This window comes from Bufo gargarizans, chromosome 5, assembly GCF_014858855.1.
Source record: "Bufo gargarizans isolate SCDJY-AF-19 chromosome 5, ASM1485885v1, whole genome shotgun sequence".
Classification (NCBI taxonomy): Eukaryota; Metazoa; Chordata; class Amphibia; order Anura; family Bufonidae; genus Bufo; species Bufo gargarizans.
The window spans coordinates 455091244-455114536 of record NC_058084.1 but is presented as its reverse complement, the minus strand read 5'-3'; the positions used below and the strand labels follow the sequence as shown (position 1 = coordinate 455114536).

The window sequence follows — 23293 nt, the reverse complement described above, 5'->3', positions numbered from 1 at the left end:
ATGGGACTCCCGTTCTCAGGATTATTGGGCTCCCAGCGGTTAGACTCCCACCAATCAGTTAGTTATCCCCTATCTGGTGGATAGGGGATGACTTTTATCAACTGGCAGGGCCCCATTTGGAAGAAAGGAGAAGTCCCTGAGTAGTCCTTACGTTAGGGTCACTGTTGGCACTGTTCTGGGGACAGGTTATAGCAGCATTACTGTCAGTGCTTGTCATATTGTAGCATGTGCACGTATATGGTCATAAGTCAGGTCTGTTATAGCGAGCCGCACAGCAGGGGGCCACGAGCCGCATGGCTTACAGACTCTTGTTTTTATTGTCTGACCATAAACAGTTTAGATGGATGACATTGACTTCCTGATTGTTTCCTGGGGCTCAGAGCAGGTGGCCTTCCGATATTTAAAGGGGTTCGTCACTTTGGGTAGCATAGCTGAAATAAAAAGAAACCTGCAAAGGAAAGAGAGCAGCACTAGGGTACCTTGGGCCCAGCATAGAAGATAAATCTGATGGAGCCCCCTCCCATGTATACAGAACAAAAGTCAAATAATTATTGTGACTAAGACCTCATGCACACGACCGTACCAATTTTGCGGTCCACAGATCGCACATCGGCAAAATACGAGTGGGGTCCATGTGTCGTCCATATTTTATTTGCGGCCCATTGTTGTCAACGCGATTCACGCAGATGACCTGTATGTTTTTCAAGTCCGTGTGTCCATTCTACAAAAAGACAGAACATGTTCTATACTTGTCAGCAAAATGCGGATCCATTGCAGTCGATGGGTCAGCAAAAAATGCGGTTGCAACACGGACTGCATCTGTATTTTGCAGATCCGCAAACTGGATACGGTTGAGTACAAGCAGCCTTAGGCTAGCTGCACACTACCGTATGTCTTTTGTGGTCTGCACGGCGCCATTTTTTTTCACCCCTGTAGAAATGTCCTATTCTTGTCCACAAAATGGACATTTATGAACATGTTCTATCTTTTTGGTGGACCGGCAGTACTGGTGTGCAGATGTGGACAGCACACAGTGGGATGTCTGCATTTTTTTATGCTCCGTTGAAATGAATGGGTCCGCATCTGATCCGTAAAAAAATGCAGATCAGATGCGGAAAGAAATATACGTTTGTGTGCATGGAGCCTCAAAGGGGTTTTCTGAGATTTTCTGAGATAATACAGATGATCTATCCTCAAGATAGGTCATCACTATCTGATTGGTGGGAGCCCGACACCCAGGACCCCCACCGATTGCTGTTCGAGAAGGTAGCGGTGCTCGCAATAGCACCGCAGCCTTCTTGCAGCTTTTCCTAGGCCAGTGAGGTCACGTTCATTGGTCGTAGAAGTAAATGGTGCTGAGTGCGATACCAAGCACAGCCACTATACAATGTACGGCGCTGTGCTTGGGAAGCAAGGAGAAGGCAGCGGCGTTCACAGGAGTGGCGGTGCCTTCTCAAACAGCTGATCGGCAGAGGTGCCGGGTGTCCGACCCGAACTGATCAGATATTGATCACCTATCCTAAGGATCGGTCATCAGTATAAAAATCTCGGAAAACCCTTTTAACCCATAAAGAGTTATCCCTGGTATGAGTAATGCTTTACAGAACAGCTTCAAATGGGGGTGTCCTCTGCTGGATATTTGAGTTATTAGGAGCCCATTAGTGCATCCTAACTAGGGCCCAAGAGTGGATTCTCCATTGCTCTTGTGGGCCTGTCCATCCCAGTGCATGTAAGGAAGCAGCAGTATTGGAGAACACATATTGATTATCGGACTCATCTGGATCCATTGTACAAATGTATGAAATCACAGCAACCATAAAATGTCCAGTTTTGAGATAAAACCAGCTCCTCGCCTCTCCTGGGACCTCTATATATAGAATGAGATTGAGAAGACAAAACAAAGGAAGAAAGGCATTAAATATGTGCGTGTGATACGAGGTCTGCAAGGAATTATTTTGGGAAGAGAAGCCATAAATTATTCTATTCTGCTCCAGTTTTTCTTTAATTGGAAGTAAATGCTGTGCCCAATGTCAGGGAAGCTTCACATTTTAGGAAAGTTTTCCCTGGACTGCAGAGGATGAAATGTGAATCTTACACTTCTGCTGACATCTGGCACTGGGCCAGTTATCTATCACCTTACTAAAAGCTTGTTTGACTGTGGACGTCTGCTTTGTATTCTTGAGGCTCTGGGGGATTGTTGAAGGTGATGTAGAAAGCCCTGAATCTGGGATTTTGATTTGGAAAGATGGAAAAGTCGTTGAGGATGTTGAAGCCATCAGTGTACACGGTGCTGGTCTTGTCTGTCATCAGATGGTTTTTACATAAACATTCTATGTTGACATGAGAAGGCGAACCTCAAGAAGAAGACCACATCCACCACAAAACATGACCGCTGGAATAGGGATTAAAGATACTAAAAAAAAAGACCCTCTCGGCAGGGATTCTTATTTGGTTTAAAGACCATATGGGCTCATTTCGAAAGATCTTACTGAATTAAACAGCAGTGGGTACATCTTAGAAGTTCAGACCACACGATCCCTGACACATGGTGGTTCGTGGGTGTTGTCTAAATCTGGAAAGGTTTTGGGCACTCAGGCTTAGTACTAGAATCTGTCTTAGGTCCCCCCCCCATGGAGGTTATGTTTCAGAACAAATGAAAACATCTGAGTGACAACCAGAACGACTATGCTTCCTGTTGTCACTTTTGCAAAAATGGCCGACGCAAGCAAAGATATGGCAGCATCCATTTGTATAAAACATAATTACCTTGAAATGTTGTATATTGTATATACTGTAGCATTGCGTACTCATATAATGTTCTTGTTGCAGAGGGACAATGAATATTACTCACTTACCGCCAGTGTGTCGTTCGAAGTAAAGAAGATGCCATATAGTGTTCAACCGGCCAAACTGCCTGCGGCAAGTATAGCTGTGAGTACATAATAAAGTTCTCTTACTATTCATAACTGTGGTAGTGTCAAGGCATTTGTGTTCTGCAGGGGTGGGCCTAGGGGCGTGACTTTATGTTTCAGTCTGTAATAGGGCCTCTACCTATTGTGACATTTATAACACAGGTGCCTGTTTTCAAGAGCTACTTCTGCAGTATCTATAGCTATGCCCAAGGTGCAAACATTTATGGTGCATGTCTGAATGCTAACCCCTGATGTCCTTTTCAGCACGAGGCACAATCCCCCCATCTCTTTACAATTCTCACCACAGACAACCCCTTTAATATGATCTCCTTAGGCTCAGTTACTGAGATGCCCAACAAACAGTTGCCCAGTTTCCTGAAGACAGGAACTGATCGAATAGCTAAAGCACCTAGATGTTAGTTGCTCTGCAGAGGAGGTCCCAGGTAGGGCACTCATAAACCCTAAAAGTGCATATGGACTGATGGGACAATTCAGGGACAATGGAGAATATGACACAATGGATGTATAACGGTGGAAGGTTCTTCTTGTGGAGATCCAGCTGGTGTAGGTAGTCTTACAGGCTCTTTAGTGCCACGTGTAGGTAGCTAGCCTGGAAGTCAGTGTCTGACCTATTAGAGAGCCTTGAAACATGAATTGGGATGTAAGCCAAACCAGAGACATCCACCCATTTATTGGTCCTCATCAGTTAGGATTAGGGCTCTGTTTGGCCGGTTGGGAGGCCTTTCAAGCAGCCTTTTGTCTAATGAAAAAAATATATATAAACATAGGAAGAGAAAGGTTACATTATATGTGCCGTATATTTTGGTCCGGTGTAATATGACTGCACTTTAGCATCCATATTATAATTTCTTTTTATTTAAAGCCTAGGATAGCGCTTCCCTTCTCCACAATGCATAAAAATGTCATATGAATCACAAAAATGTGCACTTTTGCAAGTGCAGTGAGCCCAGGAAGGGGAGGATGGGAGGAGCGGTAGTGACTTCAATGGTGGTAACACAGTTCATGGTGGCTATCGAGCCTCTGGTGCTCCGTAGGGCTGTGCAGTGACTGCAGGGCGCACCCTTGTATTGAGGCTCCTGCCTGCTGGTATTTGGGGTTCCCTTGATATTGGATAGTTGGCAGGACCGTTGCAAGGATTTTTGCCGCCCTAGGCAAGATAAAAATTGCTGCCCCCCCTTATCAGATGATCTGCCCATATCATGACATCACATATGTTCCACCCGTTTCTCAGCATTTAAATTAAAAGAGAGTTATATGTTGCAATAAAGCCCTCTATTAAGAATGGTGGAGAATAACTACCATAACTTAAGCCATAGCTAAAGAAACAAGCCTGGGGCGAAAAACAATAAGTCCCCCCCCCCCCCCCCCCCCCCCCCCCCCCCCATGACACTTGATGACTTTTACAGATGAAACTGTATATTGTGGGGCACAGTGTAGGCTATATGTGTATAACATAAACATATTTCACATGAAAACTTACAGTTACTTGGCTTGGCCCTTGGGGGTCTCGGACACCACTTCCACACTTTGGCCGGGGGCTCGGCGGAGCTGATGTTGTGTTTTATCCTAATGAGAAAGATTTCATAATAAGGATTTGGAGAAGGGGCAGAGGAATAGCAGAGCAGGGAGAGGCTTGTGCTGCTACTAGGGGGTCATACCATGGGGGAGTAATAAAGCCCACCATAATGCCCCCCCCCCAGTAGAAATAATTCTCCTTATAATGTGACAGTGCAAAAAATAGCCCCTTGTAATGCCCCTAGTTGAGCTAATGTCCCCATAGTGCCCCATAATTTGTAAGTATAAAATACCCCTTCTCAGTGGCCCCGTCGATGACTCCATAGTGCTCCTCTCCCACCTTCCCCATAGTACCCACCATAATGTGTCCCAGTATAAAATGCTACTGTACAGAGCCCCCATATAAAATAACCGTTCTTTGTGGCCTCAGTAGATGCCCCTATAGTGCCCCCAATAATGTGCCAGTAAGAAGTGCCCCCAATAATGTGCCAGTAATAAGTGCCCCATAGATGTCCCCAAAAAATGTGCCAGTAAAATGTGCCCTCATAGAGGCCCCCAATCATGTGTCAGTAATAAGAGCCCCCCCACCATCATGTGTCAGTAACAAGAGCCCCCCCATATAATGTGCCAGTAGCCAGAGCCCCCCTATATCATGTGCCAGTAGCCAGAGCCCCGCCTATATCATGTGCCAGTAGCCAGAGCCCCCCCTATATAATGTGCCAGTAGCCAGAGCCTCCCCTATATCATGTGTCAGTAGCCAGAGCCCCCCTATCAACATGTGCCAGTAGCCTGTGCCCCCATCAACATGTGCCAGTAGCCATAGCCCTCCCCCTATCATGTGCCAGTAGCCATAGGGCCCCCCCATCATGTGCCAGTAGCCATAGGGCCCCCCATCATGTGCCAGTAGCCATAGGGCCCACCTATCATGTGCCAGTAGCCATAGGGCCCCCCTATCATGTGCCAGTAGCCATAGGGCCCCCCTATCATGTGCCAGTAGCCATAGGGCCCCCCTATCCCTTTTATGTCCCAGTAGCCATAGGCCCCCCCGATCATGTGCCAGTAGCCAGAGCCCCCCATCATGTGCCAGCCCAGTAGCCACCAGTATTGACGACGACAACAACAACAAAAAAAACACTTAAACTTACCTCCATGTCAGCGATGCGATACAGGCCTCTTCCGGCCTGTGTCCCGCGCTGTACGGCTCAGGGCTCAGGTGGCGAGATGACATCATCGCGCCACCTGCACCGGCCTCTGATAGGTTGCAGGCACTAGGCCGGTAGCCTATCAGAAGAAGGGGAAGAGACACACCTCTCCCTCCCCTGCCCTGCTGCACCGCCATCTGTATCGCTTCCGGTTCCGGCGCCCCCTGCTAAATTGCGCCCTAGGCAGCTGCCTAGGTCGCCTTACAGGTGGCGCCGGCCCTAATAGTTGGCAGGGTGCAAGATCAGGGTATGGCAGATGCAGGGGACAGCAGATGATGGTGGAGTCCCATTCTCGTTACTGGGGAGGATGAGAGTTGCAGTACAGATAGCAACAGACACAATTTCTGAGGTATAACACAATACAGTCTTCTCCCAATAGCTGTGTATAGGCAGCAATGATGGTAGGAGTAGTCTCTTAGTCTCACTCTCTAAACACATTGCAAGTTTCCAAGATGATCACTGGCGTGCAAATCTGTCACAGTCAGTCCTGTAGTTCCCGAGCTGAGAACTGCCCGTCCTTATTATAGCGGCAGCTAAGCGGAGATCACCACATGACCGTAGGGTTCAGTTCAGTCTTGTAGGTGCAGGTATTTTGGCTTAAATATGGACAGACACTGAAATTCGGCTGTATCACAGGCTGAACTTTGACCTTACTCTCAGCCGAACCATTCCCTCCCATACTACTACCCCTAGTAGGTAACGCTCCCCCTTCCTAAACGCCCACAATTTCATAGACCATTTCATCTTGAACACCATTGAAAGTCAATGGAGGACGGATCTGTTTTCTATTGTGCCAGATTGTGTCCTAGAAAACAGATCCGTCCCCATTGACTTACATTGTGTGTCAGGACGGATCCGTTTGGCTCAGTTTCGTCAGACGGACACCAAAACGCTGCAAGCGGAATGGAGGCGACAGAGGAAAACTGGTGGATTGTGAGCGGATCCTTATCCCTTCAGAATGCATTAGGGCAAAACTGATTTTTGGACCGTTTATGAGATCCCGGAACGGAAAGCCAAAACGCCAGTGTGAAAGTAGCCTAAAAGGTTTGTCCCATCCGTCAATGGATACAAATTTGCAGCACGTGGTAACCATTTTCGGCCACAACGCGGGACCAATTCTCCAGTGCAATACCCGCGTCTACTCAGCGCACATAATGAGACTTCAAGCTCAATGTATATTTGATGTTCCCTAATAACGCTTTGCTCGCCCTCGTAAATTGTACACTTCGCTAGACACTGAATGAGAGACTGGAGGATTTTTAATAAGAGAAGAAGCAATGACTTGGGATGCAATGGCTGGAAATAATTCTAAAGAAAACATCGACGGAGCTGAGGGCAATTAATATTATTGACATCTGTTTACGGTATTCTGCGTGCTTACACAGCTATGCGACCCCTGCTGTGTGCGCTTCTGATGAATGGAAAAAGGAGCAAAGAGCGTTGAAATCGGGCCCGGGATATGTGACATTTGGCATGTGCAGAACTTAAACACTAAAGCAAATATTTTCTAAATGCTGCGTATAATAGAGACCCTGAAGGTACAAATGTGTTTTGCCTCTGTACAAGTCTGCACCGTGGGGAGGTAATTGGTTCAGAGTCTGTAGCCCTTAGGCATCAAGAAAGAATTGTTCATCCAAATTCTACTTTTTTTTAAGATCAGCGGTATAACGTGCTCATAAAAACTATTCAACAGCTTCCCCCAACTTGCATTAATAAATTATTATGCATTTAAAAGGGTTCCTTGGTTACTGAGTGTCCCACAGTGATCAGCTCTGATCTATGAAGAAAGCTGGCAGCAAGTGTTCCATTTTCCTGCAGCACCACCACAGGATAAACAAAGTATTACACTGTATCCATTCGTAGCGATGAGTTGTTTGTGTAATGCAGGACAGGACAGGTCCTCCAGGGTGAGACACTCTTTGTGACTGCTTTCCACTCTAGCCCAAAAAATGAGGATCCTGAATATGAGATTATGAGAAAATGGATTTTCTTAAACTGAACAACCCTAAAAAATATTTTCTTTTTGAAACTGGTGACCAAAAAATGACCCTTTAATGTTAAACAGAAAACAGCTCTAAATAATTGATCCTCAATTATTAAAATTACTGCATACAAAACAATTAAAACCTGTGACCTTCCTGAAAGGGAAATGCATAGTTGATGCATGATGTATGAGAAGCGAGATCGGTGGTTGATTGCCATAGCGGCTTCCATCTGAAAAGGGTTGTCTTTGTGAGTATAGAGTTGTCTGTGTGTGCATCTACGTCTTTATCAGCTTCCGGCCTTGTGCACAGTGCTAGTTACAGATCTTGGTTGTTGCTTGGTCATTTTTTTCAAGGAAGAAGGGATGCAAATGAGCTCTTAACAAGTTCTGCCTCTAATGCCACCAGATGTAAGGCAGCTATCCTATAAGTCAACGTTCAGCTCTTGAAATAAGCCTTGACTTGGATATTAAATAAGCCAGCACCTCATCTGCAGACAGCTGTTTCGGGTTGATTGCCCCTCATCAGTGCAGAGCATTGAGTACTGGCTTAACTGGGTGAGAGGCCTGTGTCCGGGTCAGGGGGGAACTGACTCTCCTTAGGGAGAGAGCACCTTAATCGGTGTGAGGAGACTTATAAGCCATACATGCTCCTCTGGAATTCTGGGAGGGAAGGGATGAGCTCTTAACAAGCTCTGCCTCTAATGCCACCAAATGTAAGGCAGCTATCCTATAAGTCAGTGAAGAAGGCATGCGAATAAGCTCTGAGCAAGCTCTGCCTCTGATGCCACCAGATGTAAGTTAGCTATACTACAAGTCAATGTTCAAACTTTTAAACAGGCCTTGAGATATGACTTGGATAAAAATTAAGCCTGCACCTCATCTGCAGACAGCTGTTTCGGGGTGATTGCTGCTGATCAGTGCAGAGCAGTGTTTACTGGCTTAACTGGGTGAGAGGCCTAGGTCAGGATTTGGGGGATACTATATTTCCTTATGGAGAGTGCCTAATCTGTATAAGGAGTCTTTGTATACTATAGAGATATAGTATCCCCCAAAGAGCGTTTCTCCTGCTCTGGAGGACCTGTCCTGCGATGCATTTCACAGACAGCACATGGATTTAAATGGACACTGTGTAATTCCTTAACTCCCCTGTAGTGGTGCTGCAGAGAAAGTGAACACTCCCTGTCAGGTTTCCCAACAGATTACACCTAGCAGGAGGACACCTTGTGATCTTATTATTGTTAAAGAGGTTGTCTCACTAGGATATGTCCCTATTGTCTCATAGGTGCTCTGGGACCCACACCTATATCGGGAACGGAGCCCCGCAAAGTGGTGGCTGGAGGACTCTGGCCCGGCCACCACCTAACGCTCTCCCCATAGAAGTGAATGAGACAGCACTGAGCATGACCGGCCACCGCTCCCATTCACTTCTATGGGTCCGACAGAAATAGCCAAGCCATCTTCAATTAATGGAAAGTGGCTGTGCATGTGCAGTACGCCCTCCACCACTTTCGGGGCTCTGTTCTCGATATAGGTGCGGGTTCCAGCGGTGGGACCCTCCCCTATAAGACAATGGGGGCATATCCTAGCAATATGTCCCCATTGTCTGAGATGAGAATAACCCTTTAAGGGCTCTGTCTAACAAGTTGGAATTGTCTCAAGCAGAGACCCCTATAATATCTGCCTGTGAATGGTGTGGCCAACCACTGGCTAGCTTCTGAAAGTTATGATACCTCATACGTACATGTAGAAGGTTTGGAGCCACCTTGTTCCTGTCCGTTACTACAAGAGCAGATACTTGCTGGTCTATGAATGTGAAGCTTAATGACTCAAAATTTATGAGCAGCTCATTGTTAGAGGAAGTAGAGATTTCCTTCCATCATGTAGGGCTGAGACAGTGCGGCGCCCAGGGAATGGTTGTCCTGCTTTAGCATTCTTCCTTGTTTCCTTCTTAATTTCTTAACGTTCACCTTTTACAGCACTTTAGATATTTTCTTTAAGCCCTTGTAGAGTCTCAGAAGTTCCTGCTCTGAAGGCCAAGCTGTCCACCTGCCTCCTGGCCCGATGCACTGCTCACAATAACATTACCATGTGCAGAGCACACGAGCTTGACCATCTGTGCAGCACATTCCCCTGTGAATGGCAGATGCTTCTGCTGTATTATTACACAGAGATGGTTCATATGATCAAATATTTTTTTTTATGAACGTCTGAATAGATTCTAAAATATTGACCTCATTAATATCTTAAAATATCTTAATAGCAGCCAGAGTGCCAGTTTTCTGATACAAAGTGTCAAATCCTGTGGATAAACATGAATTTAAAATATAATATTCTGCCTGCCTGAAACCACCACTAGAGGGAGCTTCCTACATATGGATGCAAAAATTAGCCAGTAGGAAGTGAACTGCCCTAGTGGTATCGGCTGCCTTCCTGCATGTCCAGGACTTAGGCATTGTTCACCTATCTTCAGGATAAGTCAACAATATCAGTTTGGTGGTAGTCCAACACCCCGCACCTCTACCAGTCAGCTATTTTGGGCAGCACAGTGGACAGACATGGAAGGAGAAGGCTCCATCCACTGTGTAGTGGCTGTGCCTGTTTACTGCAGCTCAGCCCCTGAGAATAGGTCAAGGGTAGGTCAACAATATCAGATTGGCAGGGGTCCGACTCCCGACAGCCCTGCTGATCAGCTGTTTGAAAAGGCGCCGTGGCCAGTGAGATCACGTTTATCAGTCATGTGGTCTTGGTGCAGCTCAGTGCCAGTCCAGTGAATGGGGCTAAGCTTTAATACCAAGCACAGCCATTATCCAATAGACGTCACAGAGGTAAGTGCTTGGTAAGCTGCACTTACCAGAGTTCAGTCATGTTGAAATTCAAATTCTGATCCTTCTGTTCCTGGGTCGCCTCCAGAGGTGTGTACCACTGACTTATTGTCTCCTCCTCATTTAGAACACATTCCGGGCCAAGCAGACACGTGTATGGGATGTCGGGAGGAATAGTTTTGAAGGTGAATGGACACCTTAAAGGGATTTTCTAGGCTCCTAATATTCATGACCTATCCTTAGGATAGGGTCAAGAATATCTGATTATAGGGGGCCTGACATGCCTCACCTCCCTAATAGGCTGTGCCCCAGAGCCTCCGGCATTGGAACTAGCTCTTGAATGGAGCAGGAAGTACAGCTCCATACAGTGTAGTCACTGTACTGGGGGTACTGAAGCTCTGCTCCTATTCACTTTAATGAGGGCTAAGCTGCTTTTCCCAGCACGGCCACTACACTTTGAACGGAGTTGTCTGCTTCCGTTTTTATTCAAATGCCGATTCCAGCTCTGGAGGTTGCAGGTAACAGCTGATTGGTGGGGTGCCGGGTGTTGGACTCTCACCAATCGAATATCAATGACCCATCTTGAGGATAGGTCATCAATATCAGTATCCTGGTAAACCTCATTAAGTGTGCTTATATAAGGACATAGTAGTAGAAAAACAATCATGCACCCCATGTATCTCCTTTTTTTTGTATGAGCCAAGGAAATCAAACTTCATCTCAAAGTTTACAGGCAACGTTTCTAAGGTCTGTCAGGTTTACTAATAGCGGTAATGTAAATGTATTTTTCATTCAAGTGCATTAAAATGTATATCTAACCTCACAGCCGTCAGATATGAAAGATGTACGGTTTCCTAGAGAGCTGAACACAGGCTTAAGTTCTTGTTCTGCTGCCATCAAGGAAGTCTTCTCCATTTATCATGGTATATAAGTACATGTGCATGTTCGGGGATTTTACACATCTTCCAAAATCCAGATTACAGATCTTTCCAGGAAAGTACTTTGCGAATGATGTTCTATGGGACTGCTTTCTAAACCGTCCGCTCCTCCGGTTTTCCTGTTTAAGTGTAGGAGCCTGGGAGCAGACTGAGTGATGAGACATGTGTGGACTCAGATGACTTACAGAGTTTTCTTCTTGTGGTTTCCTTCCAGATAAAGACATCAGTGATCTGGGCAACACCAAATGTAACGTTCTCCATTCCTTTGTGGGTCATCATACTGGCGATTCTACTGGGACTGTTGGTTTTAGCCATACTTACAGTAGTCATGTGGAAGGTAAGGTTCAAGTAGATGGGTTATTGCTTTATTGGTGAAATAAAAAGCACCTGTCAGCAGGATCAAGCCTATTACACCAAGCAAGCTACCTGGTAGGGCTGATCCTGCTGATGGTGATCGGTTTCCAAGAAAAAAAAAGACTTGTATTCTTTATGCAAATTAGGGCTTCAGTGCACCAAGGGGTGGGGCCTAGCCACTCAGTGCACCTCAGCTTTCCAGTGCTGGCTACTAGTGTTGAGCGAGTATGCTTGGCCGAACTGCTATTCGGCTTGAGCATCGCTATGCTCGGCACATCTGAGTGCTCGACCGAATACTGCTCGAGTACAATTTAACACAATGAATGTCAATGGGAGACCCAAGCATCCAACCAGGCACCTCCTGCTCCGAAGAAGAGAGGGTGTCTGGTTCACAAAAGAAAGGTTAGAAATTGCTGGAAACCCCTTCAAAACGGTTTGGAAACAGCATTAAGAGGATGTCTGGCTGCGTCTTGGACTCCTATTATCTATATACACTATATTATATGGATCTGACATAAACTTTTTTTTTTACCCAAAAATTTAATTGCTAGGTCCAAAAAGAATAAAAAATGAAGGGAAAAGAAATGCTTAGCTAGGCTGGATTAAGGTGGCTTTGTGCAAGGTTCCTCGATGGACGCTTGGATGGGCGTTATTTCTGGCTGAAGCCCCCTTTAAAACAATAAATTCTCCAGACTACTATAAAGTCAATTTCCAACTTCCATCATTTGACTGCTCGCCAATTAGTGCTCAAGAAGCTCCAAACTGTAACCATAACCGTAGCGATGGTGCCTCATTGCCTTCTGTAATAAAATCCTGGATGTTTGTTCTGGAAATAATAACACCGTGTAGTTTACAGGCATCCAGGGATTAAATGAAAAACCATATTTATCTAAGAAAGTTCCACTTCTAATGAATTTACAACATTATAGGAGAGTAACAATGCGGCCAATGCACAGCCGGGACCCCCGGGGGTAAAACCTGCTACATCCATCAGCTTCGGGGGGATGGAGAAGTTGGACATTTTCATATTATTATTAAAACAGGTAGTCAGGAAATGTGCGTTTTAACCGTATCATTAATTTCTTCACTACAGAATTAGAGGATTTTTGTTTTTCTAAATTGTTTTTTATAGGTTTTAAAAAAAAAAATATTTTCTTGTTTATGTTTCATTATTTTTTTTAAATGTACCATATATTTTTTTATAGTATCCAATATATGCCATAAATATCCCAAAGGAGGGAATTTGACCTCAGGGGCTTTCTCAGCTGCTTCTGTAACACCTATAGACTTCAATGCAAAGAGCCATACTGGTCGTGACGTCACTGGGCCAGTGGTAAACAGTGAGAAGGTCGCGGCGCTCTTGGAGCGCTGCTGCCTTCTCAAACAGCTGATCGGCATGGGTCCCGGGTGTCGGACCCCCGCCGGTCAGATGCTGATGATCTATCCGGAGGATAGATCATCAGTTAAAACAAACTGCAGAACCCCTCTAATTTTTGGGGGACCTTCTAAATGAAAATGTTCATCCATAACATACAACCCCTTTAGGTTCCAGCCTTGCCCGACATGTAGTTAATAAGATCATGAGAGCAGCAGAGGATAGGATCATAGGAAAGATCACAATGGCAGGGCAAGATGATGTGAAGAAAAACTCCAGAAATATCACAATGAATTGTAGTTCAGTGAATACGTGTTTTTATTGGATCTGCGGCTGATGTTACGTTTCGGCCTATTTCGGCCTTTATCAAACTACAGCAGAATAAAGAAAATAAAGTAGATATAATATTTTAACAAAGTACATCATGGCAGTGGCCAGCTTACTACAATGATGAGCAGTCACAAGCATTAAATATATCAAGTCGCATGATCGAAGTAAACTTAATGGAGACAATGTAGCAACAAAAATAAACAAAAATAAAAATAATAATAAACTTAGCACTGATACATGAAAATAGACACAACTGTGTTTTCTTCAAAAACGTCATCTGGTCCACCGAATCACCTGGTAGTATTGATGCGAGATCCCACTAATAGGTAGCGATGGAACTATATAATGCTGAATCATATGTTAAGAATCTATAGCTACTGTAATGTGTAAGTATATGAACATATAGTGAGTAAAAGGGAATTAAAGATCTTAGCTGTCAATAGACTTGTATCTAGCCTTGCTGTGCGTACAGGACAGTGTGTCTAGTTTTGCTATAGGACGCATAGGTGCTGGGTGTAAGGGGAATATGCTAAAAAGATGGGGGAACGGACAGAACGGACGATGGTGACGAAGAGAAGAACAAGGAGGAAATGGGGCGAATAAAAAAGCCATGAGGGATGAAAAAGGAGAGAGGGAAAAGAGAATAGAAAAGAAATACAAGAATATTAGAAGAAATGTGTGACAAAATAGAAGAGCATGGAGGAAATGAGAAAAAGATGAGAAACAATGAAGAGAAAAATGAAACATAGATAAGATGAAAAGAGGGAGATTAAAAAAGGGGGGGAGTGGAAAATGTAGCAAAGATAAAGAGAAGATCAAAGAACCCAAATAGAAAAAAATAATAATAAAAATATTGAAAATAAAAATGAAAATAGAAAAAAAGGAAAAAAATTGAATAAAGAAAATAGTAAAAGTAAAGAAATAATAGAGCAAAATAATAAAGGTGAAAAAAATGAAAAAGGAGAGAATTCTAAATATAGAAAGATATGAGGTAAGGTAGATGATAGAAAATAAAGGATACCCTTTGCAGATGGCACCAGGATATGACCCCCGTACTAGTGGATCTGTAATAGATAAGGATATAAATGTCAATAAACGGTATAGGTAAGATACAAATAATACAGTAAATAATATACATATATTGATATTAAGTACCCCAAGAAGTTATGTTGACAGACGCAAAATATACAAATATTAGATCAGGTTCTGAATTTCATAGCCCCTATTCATCCCTTTCGGTTCCAGGCTATCTAATTTATGTATCCAGAATGCTTCCCTAGTTTTGAGACATTTCAGGCGGTCCCCACCTCTCCTGGACGGTGGAATGTGCTCAATTACCTGGAATTTCAGTTGAGCCACTGAATGGCCTGCCGAGTGAAAATGGGCAGGTACTGGTAACAGTAGGTTTTTGCGTCTGATGTTGGATTTATGTTGACAAATACGGTCACAATTTTCTTTTTTGTGTGGTTTTACCCACACATTGTGGATTGGGAAACTTCTGCCTGATTGAGGGTGATATATGTCGGAGCCTTTTTGTACATTGGAAAATTGGAAACAATGTATACAGGGAAATGTACCTTTCTTCTGGTTATATAAGAATGTTTGTTTTGGAGTGGTTCTCAAGGGGGCCAATATCTGCTTTTATCAACAGATCGAGTAGATTTTTAGTGCGGCGAGTGCAACGTAAGATGGGATTTTGAAATTCTGTTATAGTAGGATAGGCTTTGTGTAGAAGTGGCCAATGGTTTCTAATACTGTTAAGGACCTTATTAGTGGATGGGTGGAAAGTATGTACAAAGGCCATACGTTTTTACAAGTTCCTTGGTCTTGGTTCTTTTGGTTGATCAGAAATTTGTAAAAGACGTGGGGGGTATCCCCTGTCTAGGAAACGTTGTGTCATTTCAGCTAGTCTCGCCTGGCAGCCGGTGTTGTCTTTGACTATCCATCTAACCCTCTCGAACTGGGAGTTCGGGAGGGATTTCATGGTGTTTGGTGCGTGAAAGCTGGAAAAGTGCAGAAGGTTATTGCGATTAGTGGTTTTGCAGTATATATCAGTGGTAAGGGTGCCAGCCGTGGTCTTAGTGACTGTGGTGTTGAGGAAAAATTGGGTAAAGTTGGGTAAATTGAATTGAGGAATGTGTGGAACTGTAGCAGGGAGTCGACATTACCCTCCCATATGAAAGATATATCGTCGATATAACGCTTGCATACTATTACATGACAATCAATTTACGGATCAGGGTAAAGAAAGGTCTCCTCAAAATATGCCATATAACTGTTAGCATAAGGGGGCGCTACATTAGACCCCATTGCGGTACCCTGTCTCTGAAGGAAAAAATCATCACCAAACATAAAGAAATTATTAGTAAGAACTAGCTCTGATAGTTCCATGCAAACGGATATGCTCCTAGACTCCATGTTAATAGAGTGTAGTAAGTCGTTAGTTGCTCTAAGGCCTTTGTAATGCTGGATAGATGTGTAGAGACTAGTGACATCCCATGTTACCAATATAGTATCCTGACTTAAAGGGAACCTGTCACCAGTTTTATGGTGTTCTAACTAAGGGCAACATAAATAAGTGACTGATTCTCTTAGCAAAATGCTGGGTCACTTTCTTGAATTGACCCATTCAATCTGCCAACATCTTGTATTGAAAAGCTCCAGCTGATAATGATGAGTCATGAATATTCATGAGCTCCTGACTCTCCCCGCCCACCTGCTGCTGAGTGACAGTTTGTTTCCATATGACTCAGCAGCAGGTGGGCAGGGGAGTGGCTATAACTCTGAATTAAATATACGCTGGACTCAATGACATCACGCTGGACTCCAATCAGCTCATTAGCATGTGGCATCTTTGTGTGTATATTATGAGGTAACCATCTGTCGCACCAGTAAGTGAATACATCTAAGGTACTTTTTATTAGTTAATGAGTGTATATAATTAGTTAGATTATAATCAAATATCCACATGACAGGTTCCCTTTAAGGGTGGAATTCTGTCAATAACCTCCAGGAATGCCGAGGTGTCCAGGAGGAAGGATCTAGTGTTTTTGATGATTGGTGTCAAGATTTTTTCAAGATAGACTGACAGGGGGATAAAATCGAATCTGTCGAGGCCACGATTGGGTGGCCTGGAGGGTTATTGAGGTTCTTGTGTATTTTGGCTAATACATAAAAGACAGGTATCACGGGATGAGTGTTGGTTAAAAAGGTTACAGAGGCATCATCAATTACATTTAAATTACGGTAAGTGGTTAATGTGTCCTGAATTTTCAATATTTTTTTAGTCGGGTCCAATTGTAATTTGAGATAGACATTGGTGTCCTGTAGCTGACGGTATATCTCTCCTTTGTATGCATCTTTGTCCATAACCACTAGAGCCCCTCCCTTGTCCGCGGGTTTAAAAATGTAATCTTTTTTCTTCTGTAGCGAGTATAAAGCCTGCCTATCGGTGTTATTAAGGTTGTGAGTAAAGTTAAATCTTCCCCTCTCTAGATCCTTTTTGAAAGTGGTTAAGTCCTGTTGTACTAGGTTAATGAAGGTCTGGATCGCGGGTTGATTTTTGGGGGGAGTGAATGTACTTTTATTTCGTAGACCCAGATTTCTTATAGAGATCTGGGAAGGAAGAGTGTCCTCAGTGCTTCTATCTTGACTTAAACAGAAATGGACCTTTAAACGAATATTTCTAAAAAGTATTTAAGTCCATGTCCAGCTGGAGCGTGTCCAGTAAGACAGTAAGAGAGACCTTTTTCTAGTAGGGACAGTTCTGCAGGCCCTAATGTGTAAAATGAAATGTTCACCACTAAAGACTGTACATGAGATCTAGTCGTGATTTGCGACGTCCCTTGTAGAGAAGTCATGGGACCCCCTCTCTGGCCTCTTCGTCCTCGTGAAGACCTTTGTTCACCCAATCTGAATTGCGAATGTTCACCACTGGATCCAGATTGTAAGGATTCTGTTGAAGATGAGTGCCATCTGGAATAGTTGGGACGTGAAGCTGAGGTGTGGGGCCATCTGTAAACGCGGTTCTGTCTGTAGTCCTCTGTGTCACGTAGGAATTTGCTTCTTTTGGTTGCCTCTACCTCCTTTCTATGTTGTGATAAGGTGGAATTAATCTTATCTTTGACTTGATTGTAATCTTCTGATGGTAAGGTCGCTTTAAGTTGTTCTTCCGTAGAGTTTATTTCTATTTTCATGTCAGTAATTGCGTTCTGTAAATAAGATAACGTTAGGGTCATCAGATCAAAGGAGCATTTGTTCAGGACTTGTTCGAACTTTTCACAGAATTCTGCATTGTCTTTGAAAAACGTGGGTCTGGTACGTATACGTAATCCTCGTGGAATACCTTTGACTTTATTTTCTTTATTCTGCTGTAGTTTGACAAAGGCCAAAATAGGCCGAAACGTAACATCAGCCGCAGATCCAATAAAAACACATATCCACTGAACTACAATTCATTGTGATATTTCTGGAGTTTTTCTTCTAATTGCCTGATGGGGTGGGAACCCGACTCCTAGAAATTCAAAAAAGTATACTATTAGCAGTGTGCGACTAAGCTACTCCTCAACAATGGCAGGGCAAGAGTAAGAAAATGGGAGAGGATTATTATTAATTATTATTAAAGCGCCATTCATTCCATAGCGCTGTACATGTGATAAGGGGTATACATACATACATAATACAGACAATTGCACTAAGCATATACAAGACGAGTTACAAACTGGTACAGAAAGACAGAGGGCCCTGCCCGTGAGGATCAACTGGATGACGACATGGAGAGGATGATGTTGGCTTTGTTGGAGGCAGTGACTTGTTTATTCATATGAATGGACAGGAAATTGGAAATTAAGGTAGAAAATCTTAATTCTTACTGCAACCCTATGGCAGGCAAAGTGCTATGCAGTGTATTGCTAAGATATACAGATATTCCCACTAGGAACCTTTACGATCTATCAACAGAATAGGTTACAAATGTCTGGTGCCACAGCTACGACTCCCACCGGCCAATGGAAGAAGACTTCCATCTCATTGCATGACCCTGAGATCAAACATACTCCTTGCTGATCGGAGGAGCTGACAGAAACAGCTGAGCACCGTGCAGTCAAACTCCTCCTCACCACAGTGTGTTTAAAAATTACAATCAGACATCATATAGTACATGACAACCTCTTTCTAACAAAGCTAGAACCAGCCCTGTACCTCACATGGGTCCAGAGATCTCCACATTCATTGCCCCAATTATTCTGCTAGATTTACTTTAGGCTCAGGGGGCCTGGACTTACTGCTGTAGCTCTTTCCCTATAACTGCCCCAGCTTCTAACAGAAGATGTGGCTGATGGCAGTTGAAGACTTAAACTGAGCAAGTGTGACCACCTCTGTGAGGTGGACAAGAAATAAAGAAAACAAACAGCAGGTGGCGCTATACAGATACATTTTATTGAATATCTTAGTGGCTTCAAAAATTCTACATTTTTAATTACATGCAATTACAAAGATATTCAGATCCAGGTGCTGTTTTTAAAAATGTAGAATATTTTTCATGGTACAACCCCTTTTAGGGCCCATTCAGACGGCCATAGTGCTTTGCGGATCTGCAAAACACGGGTATTGGCCATGTGCACTACGCAATTTGCGGACCGCACATGGGCGCAACCATAATAGAAAATGCCTATTCTTGTCCGCGATTGCAGACAAGAATAGGACAAGCCCTATCTTTCCTGCGGAGCGGAACCACACTGTGTGCTGTCTGCATCTTTTGCGGCCCCATTGAAATGAACGGGTACGCACCCATTCCGCAAAATTGCAGAACGGATGCGGACTCATTCATACGGCCGTCTGAATGGGCCCTAACTATAATACGATAGTGTACATAGACACCATGTGGCAACACAAAAGGGTGCAGAGACGCAGAAAATTCATATCCCTTCTGGCAGGCTGTGCCGTGTGCATGGAGCCTTATTGTAAACTCATACATGACTGTAAGTTTACCTGTTATAATAAAGACTTTTTAATAAATCCTAATGCCAAGATTTGTCTGTTCACTTTTTTAAAGTGTGGATTCTTCGACCGGGCAAGACCACCACAAGAAGATGTAACCGATGACACAGAGAAATTAACAAACAAGACATCTGAAGCATGAACAAATCAAGTGCTGTAAGACTATGCAGAGGGCCAAAGATTGAATGCACCTGCATCGCCACTATGCTGCGTTGCATCGAAGTTGCGCTGTACCAACAACTCAAGGAACATTTGTTGAACAATGCCTTAAAAAAATATTCCTTCAACATCACAGATGAAGTTTTTACTTGAATCTTTGCTAGTTACATGCAGATGAGTTGCCTGATGTGCACTCCAGAGTAACACAAACTGAGGCAGTGCCTGTATTACTGTATGGGGATGTAGACTTCTCTGACCAAATCTAGAACCACTACTGTTCTGTAAAGGATCTTGGAAGATGTCCATGATGGAACAGAACTCCATTGGATCACTGGGAAGTGTCAGATTTTTGACTGTTTTTGAAACTGACTATGAAAGATGGAGTTGGTCATTTTATAAGCGAAGCACAAGCTCCTTGTTCTTCTTCTCGAAACTTCCAAAAATGTAATGGAGATCTCTATAATATTTTATACATTTGTACAAATGTCAAAAGGTTCTTGTTTATAGAAGATGTGCAGTTTTTCATGAATGCCAAACCATGATAGGCACCTACTCACTATGGAAGTAAAGGCCAGAACTAGAGACATCGTGCCTCATTGAGGTTATTCTTACTGGGTCAAGAGTTGGGTTTTGGCTTAAGTCCAGCTGAGTAGGTGGCAGAATGGAACTTTTTGTGTTCTTCTCAGAATGGCTGGTGACCTGATATCACTTTATATAGCAATCACTTAATTTATATCACTTGTTACACTGTTACAGTATTAACAATATCGTATTAAGCGGTGCCTTCATGTGTGTCACATGGGACGAGTAGCCAGCCATGGTCTACAGAGGTTTTCCGACTACTCACGGTTGGTGATTATAAGATATTGCACTCAATGATGAAGCAAGAAAAGACTGGATGAAACTAAGGTTTAACTACAGACTAAGTTTGTGGCCAGAGAAAACCACATAGTCCTTCCAAAAAGACCACTAATGTCCACTTTCCTTGCATACGTCTTAGGATAAAAACATTCACAGAGGGCTGCTCATGTATGTAGATTATATGCCTGTTCAACTATTTCCAAAAAAAAACAGGTTTACCAGAAGACTTTTTGGGGCTACTCGATAAAGGCCTTCAGTCTCAGACTAATCCAATATAAGTCACATAAACCTTACGGCAAATTTTGTAGCTGCCCACTGTGAAGACCCTTTATGTATGAGAGGAACATGGTTTTACTAACTGTATCTAGGAAGTGCTTTATGTAGATGTATCTCCAGGTGAGGTCTTACACTACATTATGATGTATATGAACAGATCATTGCTTTGGAATTGACTTCCCTGAGAGCAGTTCCTTGCTGTAGAACAACTTAAAATATACAAGCCAATATATTTGATTGATCGTGAGACCAATGGACTCCAGCCCTTGTCTCTGCAGCTCTTGCAAAACTATAACTCATGCTCTTATAGCCTTTGACCATGATCCACAAGTTGGAATCCATGACCAGTACATTGGACCAATGATGGCACACAGCTATCACTTTAAGGGATGTTGGAATCACACGCCAATGTAGAGGGTGCCACACAAAAAGTTTATTCAATCAATTACACCAATGATAGCATATATCAGTCAGTCAGAATTCCAAGGAGTCCCGGAAACTTTCAGTTGGATGTGGGGTATCCAGTGGTGTAGCCATAGGGAGTACAGAGGTATTGGTCACAATCAAACCCAGGTGGGCCACCAGCATTATAAATGGTACATGGAAGGTGGGGAGTCCTGGTTTTGCAATGGGGGCAGTGAATTTCATATTTTAGCCCTAGGGAAATTCCTTGCTTTACCTTTGATTAGAAGATGTGCAATATGCATGTGCCATAGGGAAAAGTCTCTTCTAGGGTCATATAACAATTCCACAGTGACACTTAAGCTTACCATACATTATGGATTTCAGATGGCCATCTTCTGAACGACTTGGTTGGTCTGTGAAGGTTGTTTTTTTTTTTCCGGTGACAATACCATAATTAAAATGACAAATCACTGATTGATCTCTGTGATCGGTAACCTGGTCTGTGCCTCTGGGATGGACATTTGGCATGAACGCCTTTAAAACTACAGCACAAAAGAAAATATCCAGCAAGATAGATCGAATCTTGGACAGAGATCTGCCACTGGTCAGCATCTGCCATGCTTCTTAGTGTCTTAGTAGGTGTAAGTGGCCAAGCGCAAAATGGTCTAACTCTGTCTATAATGTGAGGCCAACTTTTAAGGCTGTTCTCTGGGAATAAGGAAATTTTAGTAAGTGCCCACAGCCTGCCTTCCTGAAGATTCATACTTACCTGCTCCCTGCCACTCTGGTCCTCGGCGATTCCTCCACTGTGTCCATGTTTTGGTCACTGCGCTGTTGACATCTGTATTACCATGAGCATGGTCCCCTGCGGCCAATGACTATCTCCATCATTGTGGGCACATCACCGCTGAAGCCAGTCATTGGCTGCAGTGGCCATGTGACCATGCTATAGTGCAGGGAGGGGAACATGGACACAGTGGAGGCAGCACAGAGGATCGGAGTGGAATGGAGCAGGTGGGTATGAATTTTCGGCTTAGAGAGGCAGGCTGCGGGTGCTTACTAAAATCCTCTTATTCCCAGAGACACCCTCCAAGGTCACTCTCAAAAATGAAAACTTCTTCTAGACTTAAGTAGTCAATGAAACTTTTCTGTGCAATATATAATGAAGACATGTTTACACTGGCATTTGGTGCATCTTTTTATATACTCGTATAAGTTCTGAAAACCTAAGTATCCAGAGGCAATTATTATGAATGATGCAGTATTGATAGTGTAGCTATAGGAGGAGCAGAGGTAGAAGTTGCACCTGTGCCTAGATGCTTGAGGGGCCCGAAATCCCCTTTGCCACATAAGAAAACATCAGTAATGAATGCACTTGATAGGTGAGGGGTCCTGTTATAGCTGAGGGCCCAGGAGCCCACATTACACCTCTGAATATTTTTATACCAAGATCCTCTTTGTATGCATTTGATACTCTGATTAGGTTACTGAACTACGACCCCTAGCCAGACTAAAAGAAGCCATGGGTGCACCCCAGTCATTTCCATTCCTCACGTGATCGTAATCATATTTTCAGATATACTTCATTGGGATCTTTTTCTTGGAATACACAAATCCACCGAATGACCACTGGCTTTAGGTTTATATACGTAGTTCACATCATTGAGAGATTTTCTTTCCAACCTGATACTGTTTTTGCATTAGGTCAGCAATCACTTGTAGAAATAACATGATTCTGGGAGATGCTTGACGACAGACATATTAAAAGCCTATGCAATGTGCGAAGGACTCAAAATAATAAAAGAGCAAATGTAAAATAATTTTGTGTTTTTTACTTATTTCGTTACGGTAAACCAACACTCAAAAAAAAAAAAAAAACACAGCAAAAAAAGAGTAGCTTGCAGCCAGCACTCTATCAATGATATTTATGATGTTAGGGGTCCTCCTACAATCTCCCTTGTCCTTTGTCTCTAATTGGCAAGTTTCTCCCTAGAAATAGTAACAGGAAGAAACCTGTCAATCAGCAGCTGAAGTGTCGTTTCCAAGCTCATTGGTGCCTATACTGGGTTGACACCTAATATTCTTTTTATAGATCCCAAAATCCCCAATTTGCCATCAAACAGCAACATATTGTTGTTACCT

The 23293-nt window shown here is 43.4% G+C and overlaps 1 protein-coding gene across 1 annotated transcript in view; it reads left to right on the top strand.

Moving 5' to 3' along the window:
• ITGA8 (integrin subunit alpha 8) overlaps window positions 1-22971 on the top strand; it is a 149721-nt gene extending 126750 nt beyond the window's left edge. Inside the window, exons 28-30 of the mRNA XM_044292919.1 lie at window positions 2830-2931; window positions 11609-11731; window positions 19506-22971. Coding sequence (XP_044148854.1) covers window positions 2830-2931; window positions 11609-11731; window positions 19506-19592 — 312 coding nt within the window. The 3' untranslated portion in view covers window positions 19593-22971. The remainder of the gene's footprint in view (window positions 1-2829; window positions 2932-11608; window positions 11732-19505) is intronic.
• The last annotated feature ends 322 nt before the right edge of the window (window positions 22972-23293 follow it).